This window comes from Phocoena phocoena, chromosome 7 (genome assembly GCF_963924675.1).
Source record: "Phocoena phocoena chromosome 7, mPhoPho1.1, whole genome shotgun sequence".
In the NCBI taxonomy this organism is placed as follows: domain Eukaryota; kingdom Metazoa; phylum Chordata; class Mammalia; order Artiodactyla; family Phocoenidae; genus Phocoena; species Phocoena phocoena.
In genome coordinates this window covers 81,255,805-81,272,317 of record NC_089225.1, presented here as the reverse complement: position 1 = coordinate 81,272,317, position 16,513 = coordinate 81,255,805, and the positions used below count along the sequence as shown (strand labels likewise).

General features: G+C 37.3%; 1 protein-coding gene across 1 annotated transcript in view; it reads left to right on the top strand.

Moving 5' to 3' along the window:
* The window catches only part of LOC136125752 (cation channel sperm-associated targeting subunit tau-like), a 75,140-nt gene that overhangs the window by 21,927 nt on the left and 36,700 nt on the right, over window positions 1-16,513 (top strand). The window contains exons 3-4 of the mRNA XM_065880730.1: window positions 1,014-1,065; window positions 2,435-2,580. Coding sequence (XP_065736802.1) covers window positions 1,014-1,065; window positions 2,435-2,580 — 198 coding nt within the window. The remainder of the gene's footprint in view (window positions 1-1,013; window positions 1,066-2,434; window positions 2,581-16,513) is intronic.

Sequence of the window (16,513 nt, the reverse complement as noted above, 5' to 3'; positions counted from 1 at the left end):
TTGCTGATGGCTTCATGTTGAGATTTATGACAGAATTTTTATATATAGAATTATGCAAAACAAAATTGTAGCTATATTTCCCTGTTTTACCCTCCTTGTGTGCATCCAATTTTAAGAAGTTAACAGTGATTCGTGGACTTTCCTATGGCAATACCATTTTAAGTCTCACCTAGATTAGAACCTTTCTTTCAACATAACATTTTATACTTATGTCTCTCTAAGAAGTAGACCACAATATTTTCTTCTGTAGAATTTCATCATTCAGATACAGTAGTCTTTAAATATTGAGTGCTAACTTCTTTTTCTGTTTTGTTCTAAAACCAAATCCTTAAAATTACTTACGCTATATTTAAAACTACTATTGGGCCATTTATTTTGTTTCACAGATATTTAATGTAATATTGCTCTTGTTTTTACTTGGTTTTTAAGACCAAACATGGCTGAATTAAGATCAAATGGCTTACATTTGGCTAATAGTATTCAAGTATTCTTGTATTAATTTTGTACTTGATTTTATGGTTAAACACAAAATACAATTTTTCTTAACATCTGGAAACACTTTGTACAAGAGAGAATGAGTATTTCACAGCCCTTGACATATTATAGTCAGTGCATGATTGTTGAATGAATACAGTGGTTTTAGGACACAGAATAAAAAAGCTTATCTGAAGCAAGGCATATTTCTTGTTATATGCAAGATGCTATGTTGTATCAGTTCTCACCTAATGTAAAATAAAAATGATTCAAAGCATGATATTTGGATTGAAGTTAATAAATGAACCATTTTTTCTTTGTATTCTTGTTTGTTTTAAGTTTACTTTGAACAAATCTTGCCTGTTTTTCTGCTTTCTGGTGTTTTCTGTAACTAGATATTTCTAATAAGAAAAAATATTTCTAATGAGAAAAACTAACAAAGTGAAACTTTTAAAAAAATTTAGTTTGGTGAGAGTAAAATGGAAGAAAAGTTAACTTTTAAAACTTAATTTGCTGTGTTTTTATTTTGATTGTTATAGGTTGGCTGCCTAGCCATTCATGTAAAGAAGTGCAAACATTTTACGCCTAAGAGTATCCTTTCTTTTGATTTAAGAACCATACTGTGATCATATATCACTGTTTCTGTTATATATTGCTGCCTTACAAAACACTCTAAGACTCAGTGGCTTAAAACATTAACCATTTTATTACCAATCACTATCTGTACATTCACTAGGTGGTTCTTCTGCTTCACATTATCCCAGCTGGGGCTGCAGTTCAAAAGGGCTGGGATACCTAAAACGGCTCATTTACATGTCTGGTGCCTTAGTGAGAATGCCTGAAAGACTGGACTTAGCTGAGATGCTGAAAGGGTTAGACCTTTCTTTCCATGTAGTCCTAGGGTCTTGTCTTTCATCATTAAACATTTTTTTCTGCATTAATTTTGATTTAAAAATAATACATTAAAATATTGATTACTGAAGTTTTTGGTGTCCACTTAAATTTTGTACCCTGGGTAGTGCCACCCTATCCGAGTCTCAGCCCTGGTCACGTCAGTTGCATGTTAAAGTAGTCACAGGACCAGGCCAGATTAAAGAGCAGAGGAAAATAAACTCCACTTTTTGATGTGGAGAGTGACAAAAGATTTTTAGGTATCTGTAATCCACCTCGATCATCATGTAAGTTAAAGAAAATATACGTATCTTCTTGGATGATAATACTAATTTATTTCTAATTAATAACTTTGCTTCTCAAACACTGTTTACAGGGTTTATTTTTCTCGGTGCCTTTAAATAAGCTGAATGCTTATTATTAGATCTGTCATGGCATAAAGCCAGTCTCATTATGAAGACTTGATGTTTCTTTTGTAAATAAAGTGAACTATTGAAGAGAATTCTAAATAGAGTTTTGAAGATAATTAAATCATAAAACAAAATCCTTTTAATTCATGGAGTGCTATGAAAGATAAAAATACAGACCAATATAGTATAAGTGAAGTATATAGTGAAGTGGATTGCAAAGTAGAATGCTGCTTTAAATTTTGTTGTCCTAAAATTAAGAATAAATTACTCTGAAGTGACATATTTTTTGAAGTTTTAAATTTCTATGTAATTACACTTAGAAAAAAATTTTCAAGTATGTATTGGAAATGGTTAGTCACCTTAAAAATAATATATAGGAAAATCTGCAAAAGAATTATAATGGAAATGTGAGGATAAAAATATGAGAAGTAATCTAAGGAAGAAAAGAATCAACCTTCTTTTCATACTTATATTGTACCTACCACTGATGGGCAAAAATACTATTTTAAAAGACTTTCCTTATTGTTTAATATGCTCTATAATTTCTTTCTTTATTTGATTTATTCTTAGGTTTTGGCCTGAATTGTTTAATGGATTAATTTTACAATGTGTTACTGTTCAATTACAACAAAATTTGCTTCCTAAATATGTATTTTCAGTCGGTTTACAACATTACAGTAATTTGTTCATTCGCGTCTCTATTAACAACGTGGTGAAATGTACAAAAAAGTATAGCTTGCTACCCCCAAACAATGAAGAGGACACTGTAATTATATTTGATGAAGTGAAATATTTTTCTGTACAGGTAATGTTAAATTTCTCTTCTAAATAAAAGAATGCATTTTTATAGTTTCAAACGTTCTACACTAACAATGTCTTTTTTTTTTCCAGGGGACAGGAAAGAAACAAAAGCAATGTTCTTTTATTTGATACTTTACAGTATTTTATTTCTGTATTATAGGCTATATTGATGTTTTTAGAGTTTACTGTAGAATACATAATCATGGTGTTCTCTGAGATCTTGCTGTCAGTGATTCTGAGTGTTTATCACGCATGGATGCATTTTTCTCTGTCTTAGTCTTCCCCTCCCATTTGCCCTCTTACACCTGCCTTAGTCAGCGTGGACTACTATAACAAATTACCATAGACTGGGTGGCTTAAACAACAAACCTTTATTTCTCACCTTTCTGGAAGGTGAGAAGTTCCTTATAAGGACAGTAATCAGATTCATGAGGGCTCCATTCTCATGACCTAGTGACCTCCCAAACACACCACCTACAAATACCATCACATTGGAGATTTAGACTTCAACATATGAATTTTGAGGGGACACAAACGTTCAGTGCATAGCACACCCTTTTTTTTTCCATCTCCTCCTTTCCCTCTCTCCTTTCTTCTTATATAGACTCTCTCTAATTACTTTCGCACGGATTAGCTTATTTAGTCTTTATAACCCTTCAATATATATATATACTCTTATTATCATCTTTATTTTGCAGATGAGGAAACAGATACTGTAAGGTTTAAAGAACTTTCTTAAGGTCATAGAACTAGTAGTTGGTGGAGCTGAGAATGCAGTCAGTCTGGCTTCATTAAACCACCTCTCACACCAGAGCTTGCTATGCTGAGTTTGCTTCTGTTTACAGTTAAGCTTCTTAGAATCTTAAATGTATCTCAGAGTTGTCTTTAAAATGAGTGACACTATTTCATTTAGCTGTAGGATTCCTTGATTTGTCCAGTTGTTTCCTGATAGTTTTATTACATTAGTTGAATTTTAGTGAAATCCTAAAACATTTCCTCTATACCATATATACGTATATATATATATTTTTTCAAACTTCATTTTGCTTAACTGTTGAGTATTGAAGACGGTTCTTTAAACATAGTTTTTAAAAAAGCATTGTTTTGCTAGAGGCAATCCATATTATTTCTTTTACTTTGCCAGTAATTTTCCTAGACTTCATTGCCAAGTTTTCAATAATTTTGTGGCTATATGTCCATTTAAATAAAACTTGAAATTAATACTGGAAAACAATATAAATTAATAGGGTGATTTTTAGCATAATCAAAATATTTTTCCTATATTTATTTTAATAGGCGCTATTAGTTTGAGTATAATAAGAGGAGAGTTTTAGTGGAACTCTAATGGAAAGTTTGGGAATAACCTAGTAATATTTACATAGAAAATGTACAAGCAAACAAAGAAACATAAAAATGCAAGACACATATTAACTCCAGGGAAATTAAAAAATGATACAGGGCAAGAAATATGATCATTGTAAGTATATTATTAAACCCTGAAAAATAGTTACATATACATAATAATATAAACACTAAGTATTATTCTAACAAAAAAATGATATATAATATACTGGAGGACTGAGGGGAAAAGAAACGTGAAAATTGGGGGAGGAGGATGTTGAGAGTGAATATTTTTCTTCCACAATAAGCAGTCAGTAGATGATATATACATGACTTCAATGTTCATAGTAGCATTATTTACAGTAGCCAAGATATGGAAGCAACCTAAATGTCCATCAACAGATGAATGGATAAAGAAGATATATATACATACATACATATATACATGTACATACACATGATGGAATACTACTCAGCCATAAAAAAGAATGAAACTTTACCATTTGCAGCAACATGGATGACTTGGAGGGCATTATGCTAAGTGAAATAAGTCAGGAAAGACAAATACTGTATGATATCACTTATACGTGAGATCTAAAAGCATACAACAAACTAGTGAATATAACAAAAAAGAAGAAGACTCATAGATACAGAGGACCAACTAGTGGTTACCAGTGGGGAGAGGGAAGGGGAAGGGGCAAAATAGGGGTGGGGAATTAAGAGGTACAAAGTATTAGGTATAAAACAAGCTACAAGGATATATTGTACAACATGGGGAATATAACAAATATTTTATAATAACTATAAATGGAGTACAACCTTTAAAAGCTGTGAATCACTATGTTGTACACCTGTAGTTTATATAATATTATGCATCAACTGTACTTCAGTTAAAAAATAGATAGTATCTAAAAACTAAAAAGAAAAAAAAAAGTAATTAGTAACATGATTTTATGCCCCAAACCAGAGAAATCCCTTAAAAAGGTTGAAAGGTGGCCTCTGAAGAGTGAAAATTAGGTAGTGGGTTGGGTAGTGTACTAAATTATACCTGGGATTGAATTTATGGAAGTATGACTGAATGACGACATAGAGAGGGTAATGCCGTTGAAGGAAGAATTTATTATTTATATTTCCTGAGAAAAAGGGACACACCACACCACACCATCCCGGAAGTTTCAGGGTGGTCAGGGGGCAGAAGACAGAAGCAAGGGGAGAGCCCAAGCCAAAGCCTTTATTGGGGTTTCCTTGAGAAAGGTAATGCAGGGTGGAATTCAACAGTTTAGAATTGACTAGTCTGAATAATTCCAGCAGGCTTTGGGCTGTAGTATAGTCTCTAGTTGCCTGGTACCTGGCCCTGGGATGATTTAGGGCAGGGGAAATATTGGTTCCATGTGAGAGATAAGGAGGTGGTTAGGGCTATAGACTTGAGATTGGTTAGTTAGCCTATGAAAGATGTGCTACTATCAAGCCAAGCCCTTTCCTATCTCTAGGATCTGGCTAGCCTGGGGAGGGAAATTCTCTCCCTGGCCAGCAAGCTTTTTAAGATGTTGAAACATCCTAAAATATAGGGGAAAAAACGGTTAATACAAGTGGGAGAAAAAACATTTCTTTGATTTAGCCATTGTAAAACTGTTTGACTTTTAAACTATGTACTACCTAACTAGGATAAAATAAAATTATACTGTATATACTCTAGGAAGTTAATTTGCTAAAGCTTACAAAGTAGATCTAGGTTAAAAATAAAAACATACACACCAAAAAATAAAAAGGAATAGCAAGTGGATTTAACCTAGTTTAATTGTTCTGGAAAGCTGTTGGGTAAGTGATGTTAAAACAAAACTCATATCAAAGAATGAATAGTAGAGGATTTCTGTTCCGGCCATGCCTTAGCAGTTGATAGTAGATTTACTCTTCTCTTCTACACAAGCCTAAAACTAGTAAAATATATGAAGCAACTATGTTTTGGTATTTGACAATGGGAATTTGGAGGGCTGCAATCCTTAAGAGAAGGGAGGCACAAGAGGTGAGCTCCACGTTTACAATAGCTTTCTGTCTGGCAGCAAATCTGGCACAGAGAAGTGAAACCCAAGCAGAAAGTAACAGTCTTTCTGGGTGGAGGAAGCAGAGGCTGAGCAGAGGAAACAGATGAGTTTTGGGCTGCTAAGGTGGCTGGAATTTGTAAAGCAGGGTACTAGAGAGGAGGGAGCAGCAGATAAGGAGCGCTAGAAATCTGTGTAGGTTTTCCACTCAGGTTCTTGGCTGGATCCTAAAGTGTGCATGTGCAAGGGGAGTTTGTAGGAGAAATTACAGAGAACAAGTGCTGGAGAGCTGAGAGCTGAATAGAGATTTCAGAAGTCACAAATTCAGAGTCTGATGCAGCTAAAGTGGAGAGAACTTGTTGAACATGCTCAGTATTCAGTTGAGATCCCAGAAAGGCCAGGTCTTAGGAATAAGGATCATATCCTAAGAGTAAGGGTTAAACCTACTAGGACTAAAGACAAAAAGTGAAACAGACCTATCCTCAAACTTTTTCATAGAATCAAGATGATCTTCCAGTAGTTGATTGCCTTCCAGAAAAGAACTCAGTAGTTCTTAGAGGAAGATATAAAAACCCAGAGTCTCGGGCTTCCCTGGTGGCGTAGTGGTTGAGAGTCCACCTGCTGATGCGGGGGACACGGGTTTGTGCCCCGGTCTGGGAGGATCCCACATGCCGCGGAGTGGCTAGGCCCACGAGCCATGGCTGCTGAGCCTGCGCGTCAGGAGCCTGTGCTCCGCAACGGGAGAGGCCACAACAGTGAGAGGCCTGCGTACCACACAAAAAAAACAAAAACAAAAAAACCCAGAGTCTCTATTACATATCCTTCACAATGCCCATCATATAATAAAGAATTGCTATTCATGGGGAAATAAAAACAGACAATAGGGGTAAACCCACAGGTGACCCAAATGTTTGAATCTGCAGACTGGAACATTATAACTATCATAAATGTGTCAAAGTGGAAAAGGAGGACAAAATGGATGATCACAATGGGAATTTTGAAGAGAATGGAAACTAAAAAGAACCAAATGGAGATTCTAGATATGAAAAATATAATTTTGACATGAAAAATTCATTTGAAATGTTTCAAAGCATTCTGAACAGAACAGAAGGATCTGTTAACTGAAAGACAAGTCAATAGAAATCATTCAAATTGGGGCTTAGAGAGAAAAAAGATTGAAAAATGGAAGAGACCAGTGGGCAATATCACTCAATTTATAGATGTGTAATTACATGCCAGAAGGAAAGAAGAGGAAGTATTTAGAGTATTTAATACTTTAGAATTTTCTCTGCCAAACATTTTCCAAAGTTGATGAAAGACATCAATCTATAGATTCAAGAAACTCAGTGAACCTCAAGCAAAATAAATACAAAGACGATCACACCAAAATACATCATAGTCAAACTGCTAAAAATGAAAATGAAAAAGAAAATCTTAAAGGTAGCCAGAGGGAAAAAACACATGACATTCAAGTGAACAACAGTAAGAATAACAGCATACTTCCCATCAGAAACAGTGGAGGTCAGGGACTACCCTGGTGGTCCAGTGGTTAAGAATCTGCCTTCCAATGCAGGGGACGCGGGTTTGATCCCAGGTTGGGTGACTAAGATCCCATGTGCCATGGGGCAACTAAGTCTGTGTGCCACAACTACTGAGCCCACGTGCACTAGAGCCCATGTGCCGCAACAAAGAGCCCGTGTACCACAACAAAAGATCCCATGTGCCACAACAAAGATCCTGCATACCTCAACTAAGACCTGACACAGCCAAATAAATTAAATAAATAAATAAAAATTTTAAAGAAGTGGAGGTCAGGTGTCAAGCAAATGCCGTCTTTCAAGTGGTAAAAATAAGGTCAACCTAGATTTCTAAATCCAATGAAAGTATTCTCCTAAAAGACTGTGAAAGACAAAAGCTGAGGGTTTGTATCATTTTAATAAACATCAAAGGAAGGTTGATCCCAAATGGAAGTCCAGATTCACAGGAAGGAATGAAGAACACTGGTAATGGTAAATATATGGGTAAAAATAAAAGACTATTGAAAAGAAGAAAATAAATAAAAAGACTATTTTAGAAATGTTCTCCGAAAGACTAGATTGTTTTTTTTTTACATATATACATTTAAATTTTTTAAATTATATATTGGAGTATAGTTGATTAACAATGTTGTGTTAGTTTCAGATATACAGCAAAGTGATTCAGTTATACATATACATGTATCTATTTTTCAAATTCTTTTCCCGTTTAGGTTATTACAGAATATTTTTAAATTAATTAATTAATTTTTGGCTGTGTTGGGTCCTCATTGCTGCACACAGGCTTTCTCTAGTTGCCGGCGAGTGGGGGCTACTCTTCGTTGTGGTGCATGGGTTTCTTACTGTGGTGGCTTTTCTTGTTGTGGAGCGTAGCCTCTAGGCACGTGGGCTTCAGTAGTTGTGGCATGCGGGCTCTGTAGTTATGGTCACGGGCTCTAGAGCACAGGCTCAGTAGTTGTGGCACACAGCCTTAGTGTCTCTGTGGGATCTCCCTGGATCAGGGAACGAACCTGTGTCCCCTACATTGGATTCTTAACCACTGCGCCACCAGGGAGGTCCTTATTACAGAATATTGAGCAGCATTCCCTGTGCTATACAGTAGGTCTTTGCTGGTTATCTATTTTTAAATATAGCAGTCTGTACATGTCAGTCCCAAACTCCCAGTCTATCCCTCCCTCCACACCCTTCCTCAGTGGTAACCATAATTTCGTTCTCTAAGTCTCTGAGTCTGTTTCTGTTTTGTAAATAAGTTCATTTGTATATATTTTTTTAGATTTCATGTATAAGGGATATCATATGATATTTGTCTTTCTCACTTCATTTAGTGTGATAATATCCAGGTTCATCCATGTTGCCACAAATGGCATTATTTCATTCTTTTTAATGGCTGAGTAATATTCCATTGTATATATGTACTACATCTTCTTTATCCATTCCTTCATCAATGAACATTTAGGTTGCTTCCATGTCTTGGCTATTGTAAACAGCGCTGCAGTGAACATTGGCATGCATGTATCCTTTTGAATATTTGTTTTTCTCTGGATATATGCCCAGGAGTGGGATTGCTGGATCATATGGTAGCTTCATTTTTAGTTCTTTAAGGAACCTCCATACTGTTCTCCATAATGGCTGTACCAATTTACATTCCCACCAACAGTGCAAGAGGGTTCCCTTTTCCCCACACCCTCTCCAGCATTTATTGTCTGTAGACTTTTTGATGATGGCCATTGTGACTGGTTTGAGGTGATACCTCACTGTAGTTTTGATTTGCCTTTCTCTAATAATTAGCGATGTTGAGCATCTTTTCATGTGCCTCTTGGCCATCTGTTTGTCATCTTTGGAGAAATGTTGGTTTAGGTCTTCTGCCCATTTTTTTGATTGGGTTGTTTGCTTTTTTGTTATTGAGCTGAATGAGCTGTTTGTAAATTTTGGAGATTTATCCCTTGTCAGTCTCATCGTTTGTAAATATTTTCTTCCATTCTGTGGGTTGTCTTTTCATTTTATTTATGGTTTCCTTTGATGTGCAAAAGCTTTTGAGTTTAATTATATCCCATTTGTTTATTTTTGTTTTTATTTCCATTACTCTAAGAGATGGATTGAAAAAGTTAAGTGTGGTGATTTATGTCAAAGAGAGTTCTGCCTATTTTTTCCTCTAAGAGTTTTATAGGATCCAGTCTTACATTTAGGTCTTTAATTCATTTTGCATTTATTTTTGTTTATAGTGTTAGAGAATGTCCTAATTTCATTTTTTTACATGTAGCTGTCTGGTTTTCCCAGCACCATTTATTAAGGAGACTATCTTTTCTCCACTGTATAATCTTGCCTCCTTTGTCATAGATTAATTGAACATAGGTGCATGCATTTATTTCTGGACTTTCAATCATGTTCCATTGATCTATATTTCTGTTTTTGTGCCAGTACCATACTGTTTTGATTACTGTAGCTTTGTAGTACAGTCTGAAGTCAGGGAGCCTGATTCCTTCAGCTCTGTTTTTCTTTCTCAAGATTGCTCTGGCTATTTGGGGTCTTTTGTGTCTCCATACAAATTTTGAGAATTTTTGCTCTAGTTCTGTGAAAAACGCCATTGGTAATTTGATAGGGATTGCATTGAATCTGTAGATTGCTTGGGGTAGTATAGTCATTTTCACAATATTCATTCTTCCAATCCAAGGGCATGGTATATCTTTCCATCTGTTTGTGTCATCTTCAGTTTCTTTCATCAGCGTCTTACAGTTCTCAGAGTACAGGTCTTTTGCCTCCTTAGGTAGGTTTATTTTATTCTTTTTGATGTAGTGGTAAATAGGATTGTTTCTTGAATTTCTCTTTCTTATCTTTCATTGTTAGTGTATAGAAATGTAACAGATTTCTGTGTATTAATTTTTTAACTTTACCAAATTCATTGATGAGCTCTAGTAGTTTTCTGGTAGCATCTTTAGAATTTTCTCTGTATAGTATCATGTCATCTGCACAGTGACAGTTTTACTGCTTCTTTTCCAATTCAGATTCTTTAAATTTGTTTTTCTTCTCTGCTTGCCATGGCTAGGACTTCCAAAAACTATGTTGAATAAAAGTGGTGAAAGTGGACATCCTGGTCTTGTTCCTGATCTTGGAGGAAATGCTTTCAGCTTTAACCATTGAGTATGATGTTAGCTGTAGGTTTGTCATATATAGCCTTTATTATGCTGAGGTATGTTCCTGCTATGTCCACTTTCTGCAGTTTTTATCATAAATGTAAGACCAGATACTATAAAACTCCTAGAGGAAAACATAGGCAGGACACTCTTTGACATAAATTGCAGCAATATCTTTTTGGATCCATGTCCTAGAGTAATGGAAATAAAAACAAAAGTAAACAAATGGGACCTAATTAAACTTAAAACCTTTTGCACAGAAAAGGAAACCATAAACAAAATGAGAGGTTTTTTTTTAGTCACAGTTTCAATTTTAGTACTTGTGATTGTGTCTGTTCATATTTTCTATTTCTTCCTGGTTCAGACTTGGGAGACTGCACCTTTCTAAGAATTTGTCCATTCCTTCCAGGTTGTTCATTTTACTGGCATATAGTTGCTTGTAGTAGTCTTTTAAGATCCTTCGTGTTTCTGTGGTGGCCATTGTAACTTCTTCTTTTTCATTTCTAATTTTATCGATTTGAGCACTCCACCTTTTTTTCTTGAAGAGTGTGTCTAAAGGTTTATCAATTCTATCTTTTCAAAGAACCAGCTTTTAGTTTCATTGATCTTTTCTGTTGTTTTATTTGTCTCTATTTCATTTATTTCCTCTCTGATCTTTATGATTTCTTTCCTTCTGCTAACTTTGGGTTTTGTGTGTTCTTCTTTCACTAGTTGCTTTAGGTGTAAGATTAGGTTTTTATTTGGGATTTTTCTTGTTTCCTGAGGTAAGCTTGTATCACTATAAACTTCCCTCTTAGAACTGCTTTTGCTGTGTGCCATAGGTTTTGGATCATCGTGCTTTTGTTTTCATTTGTCTCTATTTTTCTAAATCTTTTTTTTAATAGATCTTTATTGGAGTATAATTGCTTCACAATACTTTGTTAGTTTCTGTTGTACACCAAAGTGAATCAGCCATATGCATACATATGTCCCCATATCCCTTCCCTTTTGAGCCTCCCTCCATCCTTCCTATCCCACCCCTCGAGGTCATCACAAAGCACCAAGCTGATCTCTCTGTGCTATGCTGCTGCTTCCCACTAGCTAAATGTTTTACATTTGGTAGTGTATATATGTCGATGCTACTCTCACTTCACCCCAGCTTCCCTCTCGCACCCCGTGTCCTCAAGTCCGTTCTCTATGTCTACATCTTTATTCCTACCTTGCAACTAGGTTCATCAGTACCAATTTTTTTTTAGATTCCATATATATGTGTCAGCATACAGTATTTGTTTTTCTCTTTCTGACTTACTTCACTCTGTGTGACAGACTCTAGGTCCATCCACCTCACTACAAGTAACTCAATTTCATTTCTTTTTATGGCTGAGTAATATTCCATTGTATATATGTGCCACAACTTCTTTATCCATTCATCTGTTGATGAACATTTAGGTTGCTTCCATGTCTTGGCTATTGTAAATAGAGCTGCAATGAACATTGTGGTACATGATTCTTTTTGAATTATGGTTTTCTCAGGGTATATGCCCAGTAGTGGGATTGCTGGGTCATATGGTATTTCTGTTTTTAGATTTTTAAGGAATCTCCATACTGTTTATTTCCATAGTGGTTGTATCAATTTACATTCCCACCAACAGTGCAGGAGAGTTCCCTTTGCACCACACCCTTTCCAGCATTTACTGTTTCTAGATTTTTTGATGATAGCCATTCTGACAGGTGTGAGGTGATACCTCATTGTAGTTTTGATTTGCATTTCTCTAATAATTAGTGACATTGAGCATCTTTTCATGTGCCTCTTGGCCATCTGTATGTCTTCCTTGGTGAAATGTCTGTTTAGGTCTTCTGCCCATTTTTTAACTGGATTTTTTGTTTTTTTGATATTGAGCTCCATGAGCTGTTTGTATATTTTGGAGATTAATCCTTTGTCTGTTGTTTCATTTGCAAATATTTTCTCCCATTCTAAGGGTTGTCTTTTTGTCTTGTTTATGGTTTCCTTTGCTGTGCAAAAGCTTTTGTGTTTAAGTCCCATTTGTTTATTTTTGTTTTTATTTTCGTTTCTCTAGGAGGTGGGTCAAAAAAGTTCTTGCTGTGGTTTATGTCAAAGAGTGTTTTACCTGTGTTTTCATCTAAGAGTTTTATAGTGTCTGGTCTTACATTTAGGTCTTTAATCCATTTGGAGTTTATGTTTGTGTATGGTGTTAGGGAGTGTTCTAATTTCATTCTTTTACATGTAGCTGTCCAGTTTTTCATTTGTCTCTAGGTATTTTTAAATTTCTTCCTTGATTTCTTCAGTGATCCATTGGGTGTTTAGTGGCATATTGTTTAGCCTCCATCTGTTTATGTGTTTTACAGTTTTTTTCTTGTAGTTGATTTCTAATTTCATAGTGTTGTGGTCAGAAAAACTGCTTGATATGATTTCAGTTTTTTAAAATTTATTGAGGCTTGCATTGTGGCCCAGTATGTGATCAGTCCTGGAGAATGTTCCATATGCACTTGAGAAGATTGTGTATTCTGCTGCTTTTGGGTGGAATGCTCTATAAATATCAATTTATATCAAAATATCAAGTCCATCTGGTCTAATGTGTCTTTTAAGGCCTGTGTTTCCTTATTGATTTTCTGTCTGGATGATTTGTCCATTGATGGAGGTGGGGTGTTAAAGTCCCCCACTATGGGACTTCCTTGGTGGCGCAGTCATTAAGAATCTGCCTGCCAATGCAGGGGACATGGGTTCAAGCCCTGCTCTGGGAAGATCCCACATGCCACGGAGCAACTAAAGCCCATGCACCACAACTACTGAGCCTGCATTCTGGAGCCCATGAGCCACAACTACTGAGCCTGCATGCTGCAACTACTGAAGCTGCATGGCCTAGAGCTTGTGCTCTGCAACAAGAGAAGCCACTGCACTGAGTAGCCCACTCACCACAATGAAGAGTAGCCCCCTCTCGCCACAACTAGAGAAAGCCTGCGCGCAACAACAAAGACCCAACACAGTCAAAAATAAAATATAAATAAATAAATTTATAAAAAACAAAGTCCCCCACTACTACTGTGTTGCTGTCAGTTTCTCCTTTTATGACTGTTAGTATTTGCCTTATATATTGAGGTGATCCTATGTTGGATGCATATGTATTTACAATTGTTGTATCTTCTTGGATTGATCCTTTGACCATTATGTAGTATCCTTCACTTTCAGTCTGTGTGTGTCCCTGGATCTGAAATGGGTCTCTTATAGACAGCATATATACAGGTCTTGTTTTTGTATCCATGCAGCCAGTTTATATCTTTGGTTGGAGCATTTAATACGTTTAAGGTAATTATTGATATGTATGTTTTTACTGCCATTTTGTTAATTGTTTTGGATTTGTTTTTGTAGGTCTTTTTTCTTCCCTTACTCTTTTGTTCTCTTCTCTTGTGATTTGATGACTAATTTTAGTGTTGTGCTTGGATTCCTTTCTCTATTTTGTGTGTGTACCTATTGTAGATTTTTGGTTTTGGGGTTGCCATGAAGATTTGGTATCTATAACAGTCTGTATATAAACAAGATTGTTTTAAGTTGCTGGTCTTATAATGCATTTCCAATATCCTGCATTTGTGCTCTCCTCTTCTCACAATCGCTGGTTTTGATATATTTGTGTGCAGATCATTTCCTACTTTTACTGTATGTTTGCCTTTACCGATTAGCTTTTCCATTTGTAATTTACTTGTTCCTAGTTGTGGCCTTTTCTTTTCCATCTAGAGAAGTTCCATTAGCATTTGTTGCAAAGCTGGGCTGGTGGTGCTGAATTCTCTTAGCTTTGGCTTGTCTGTAAAGCTTCTGATTTCTACATTGAATCTGAATGAGAGCTTTGCTGGGTAGAGTATTCTTTGTTGTAGGTTCTTCCCTTTCATCACTTTAAATATATCGTGCCACTCCCTTCTAGCCTGAGAGTTTCTCCTGAGAAATCAGCTGATAACCTTATGGGAATCCCCTTGCATGTTACCTGTTGCTTTTCCTTTGTTGCTTTTAATTTTTTTTTTTTTGTCTTTAATTTTTGTCAATTTATTCTTTGTGTCTCAGCATGTTTCTCCTTGGGTTTATCCTACCTGGGAATCTCTGTGCTTCCTGGACATGGGTGACTGTTTCCTTTCCCATGTTAGGCAATTTCTTAGCTATTATCTCTTCAAATATTTTCTCAGGTGGTTTCTCTCTGTCTTCTCCTTTTGGGACCTCTATAATGTGAATCTTGGTGCATTTAATGTTGTCCCAGATCAAGATGGCAGTGTGGGAAGATGCGGAGTTTGCATCTCCCCACGACTAGGGCACCTGCAGGATGCTGTGGGGGACCTTGACACCCAAGGAGATGAGAGGAACCCCCAAGCGAACTGATAGGACATGGGGGGACTGAGGTGGGGGAAAAGTGGAAGCTGGACAGGACAGGCACCCCTGAGGGTGGCTGAGAGAGGGGAGGGGTTCCCACACAAGGAGGGACCCTTAGGGGCTTGGATCGGGGGGAGCATGCCCAGTGTATCCCCTGCCCAGTCTGCCAGAGAAATCTGCTCAGCTCTTTGGCTAGGTCCTATGCCCTCAGAGGCCCCCTTCAGGCCGTGTGGGTCCTGGGGGCGTAGGAGGGAGGTTGGGGGAGAGCAGGAGAGGCAAGCAGGAGGGGTCTTCCAGGACCAGAGTAGCAGGAGAGGAGCAGAAGGCATTTGCCCCGCCCACTTCAGCCCAAGAAGCCTGCTGGGCTCCCAGATGGGTTCCCCTGCCCTCTGAGACCAGAGGCGGGAGGCACGCCTGGGTCCCTTCTGTTCCTTTGAGCCTAAGCCCCACGCCCACACCCCCAAGATCCTTTTCCAGCCCTGCGGGTCCTAAGCATAGGCCCCACCCATCACCCAAACCCCACCCCTGCTTAGGCCCCGCCCTCCACAGCCAAAGCCTTTTCCAGCTTTTTTTTTTTCTCCTCCTCTTTTTTACTATTGTGGTTCTGTTTTACCTTCTGGTTGTTGTTTCATCTATATTTTTATGTTTATATTCTTTCTAACATCTGTTAGTTATCTAGTCTAATTTTATTTTTTACTATGTTATTGTTCTCCCCCTCCCCCCCCCCTTTTTTTTTTTATGCTGCTCCGTGTGGCTTGCAATATCTTGGTTCACAAGCTGGGGGTCAGACCGAAGCTCCTGCAGTGGGATCACCAAGTCCAAACCACTGGACTAACAGAGAACCTGAGACCTCAGGGACTATTCATCGGAGTGAGGTCTCCTGGAGGTCTTCATCTCAGAACAAAGACCCAGGTCTACCCAACAGCCTACAAACTCCAGTGTTGGAAGCCTCAGGTCAAACAACCAGTAAGACAGGAACACAATCCCACTCATCAAAAAAGAAAAAAGGGGCTTCCCTGCTGGTGCAGTGGTTGGGAGTCCACCTGCCAATGCAGGGGACGTGGGTTCAGGCCCTGGTTTGAGAAGATTCCACAAGCCATAGAGCAACTGAGCCTGTGTGCTACAACTACTGAGCCTGTGCTCTGGAGCCCGCAAACCACAACTGCTGAGCCCGCATGCCACAGCTGCTAAAGGCCGTGCGCCTAGAGCCCGTGTTCTGCAACAAGAGAAGCCACTGCAATGAGAAGCCTGCGCACCCTAACAAGGAGTAGCCCCCACTCACCGCAACTAGAGAAGGCCCACGCACAGCAATGAGGACCCAATGCAGCCAAAAAAAAAAAAAAAAAAAAGACAGCAAAATAATATGTCACAGATGAAAGAGCAAGATAAAGACCTAGAAGACCAAATAAATGAAGAAGAAATAGTCAGTCTACTTGAAAAAGAATTCAAAGTAATGATAGTAAAGATGATCCAGAATCTCAGAAATAGAATGGAGGCACAGATTGAGAAAATACAAGAAGTTTTTAACAAAGATCTAGAA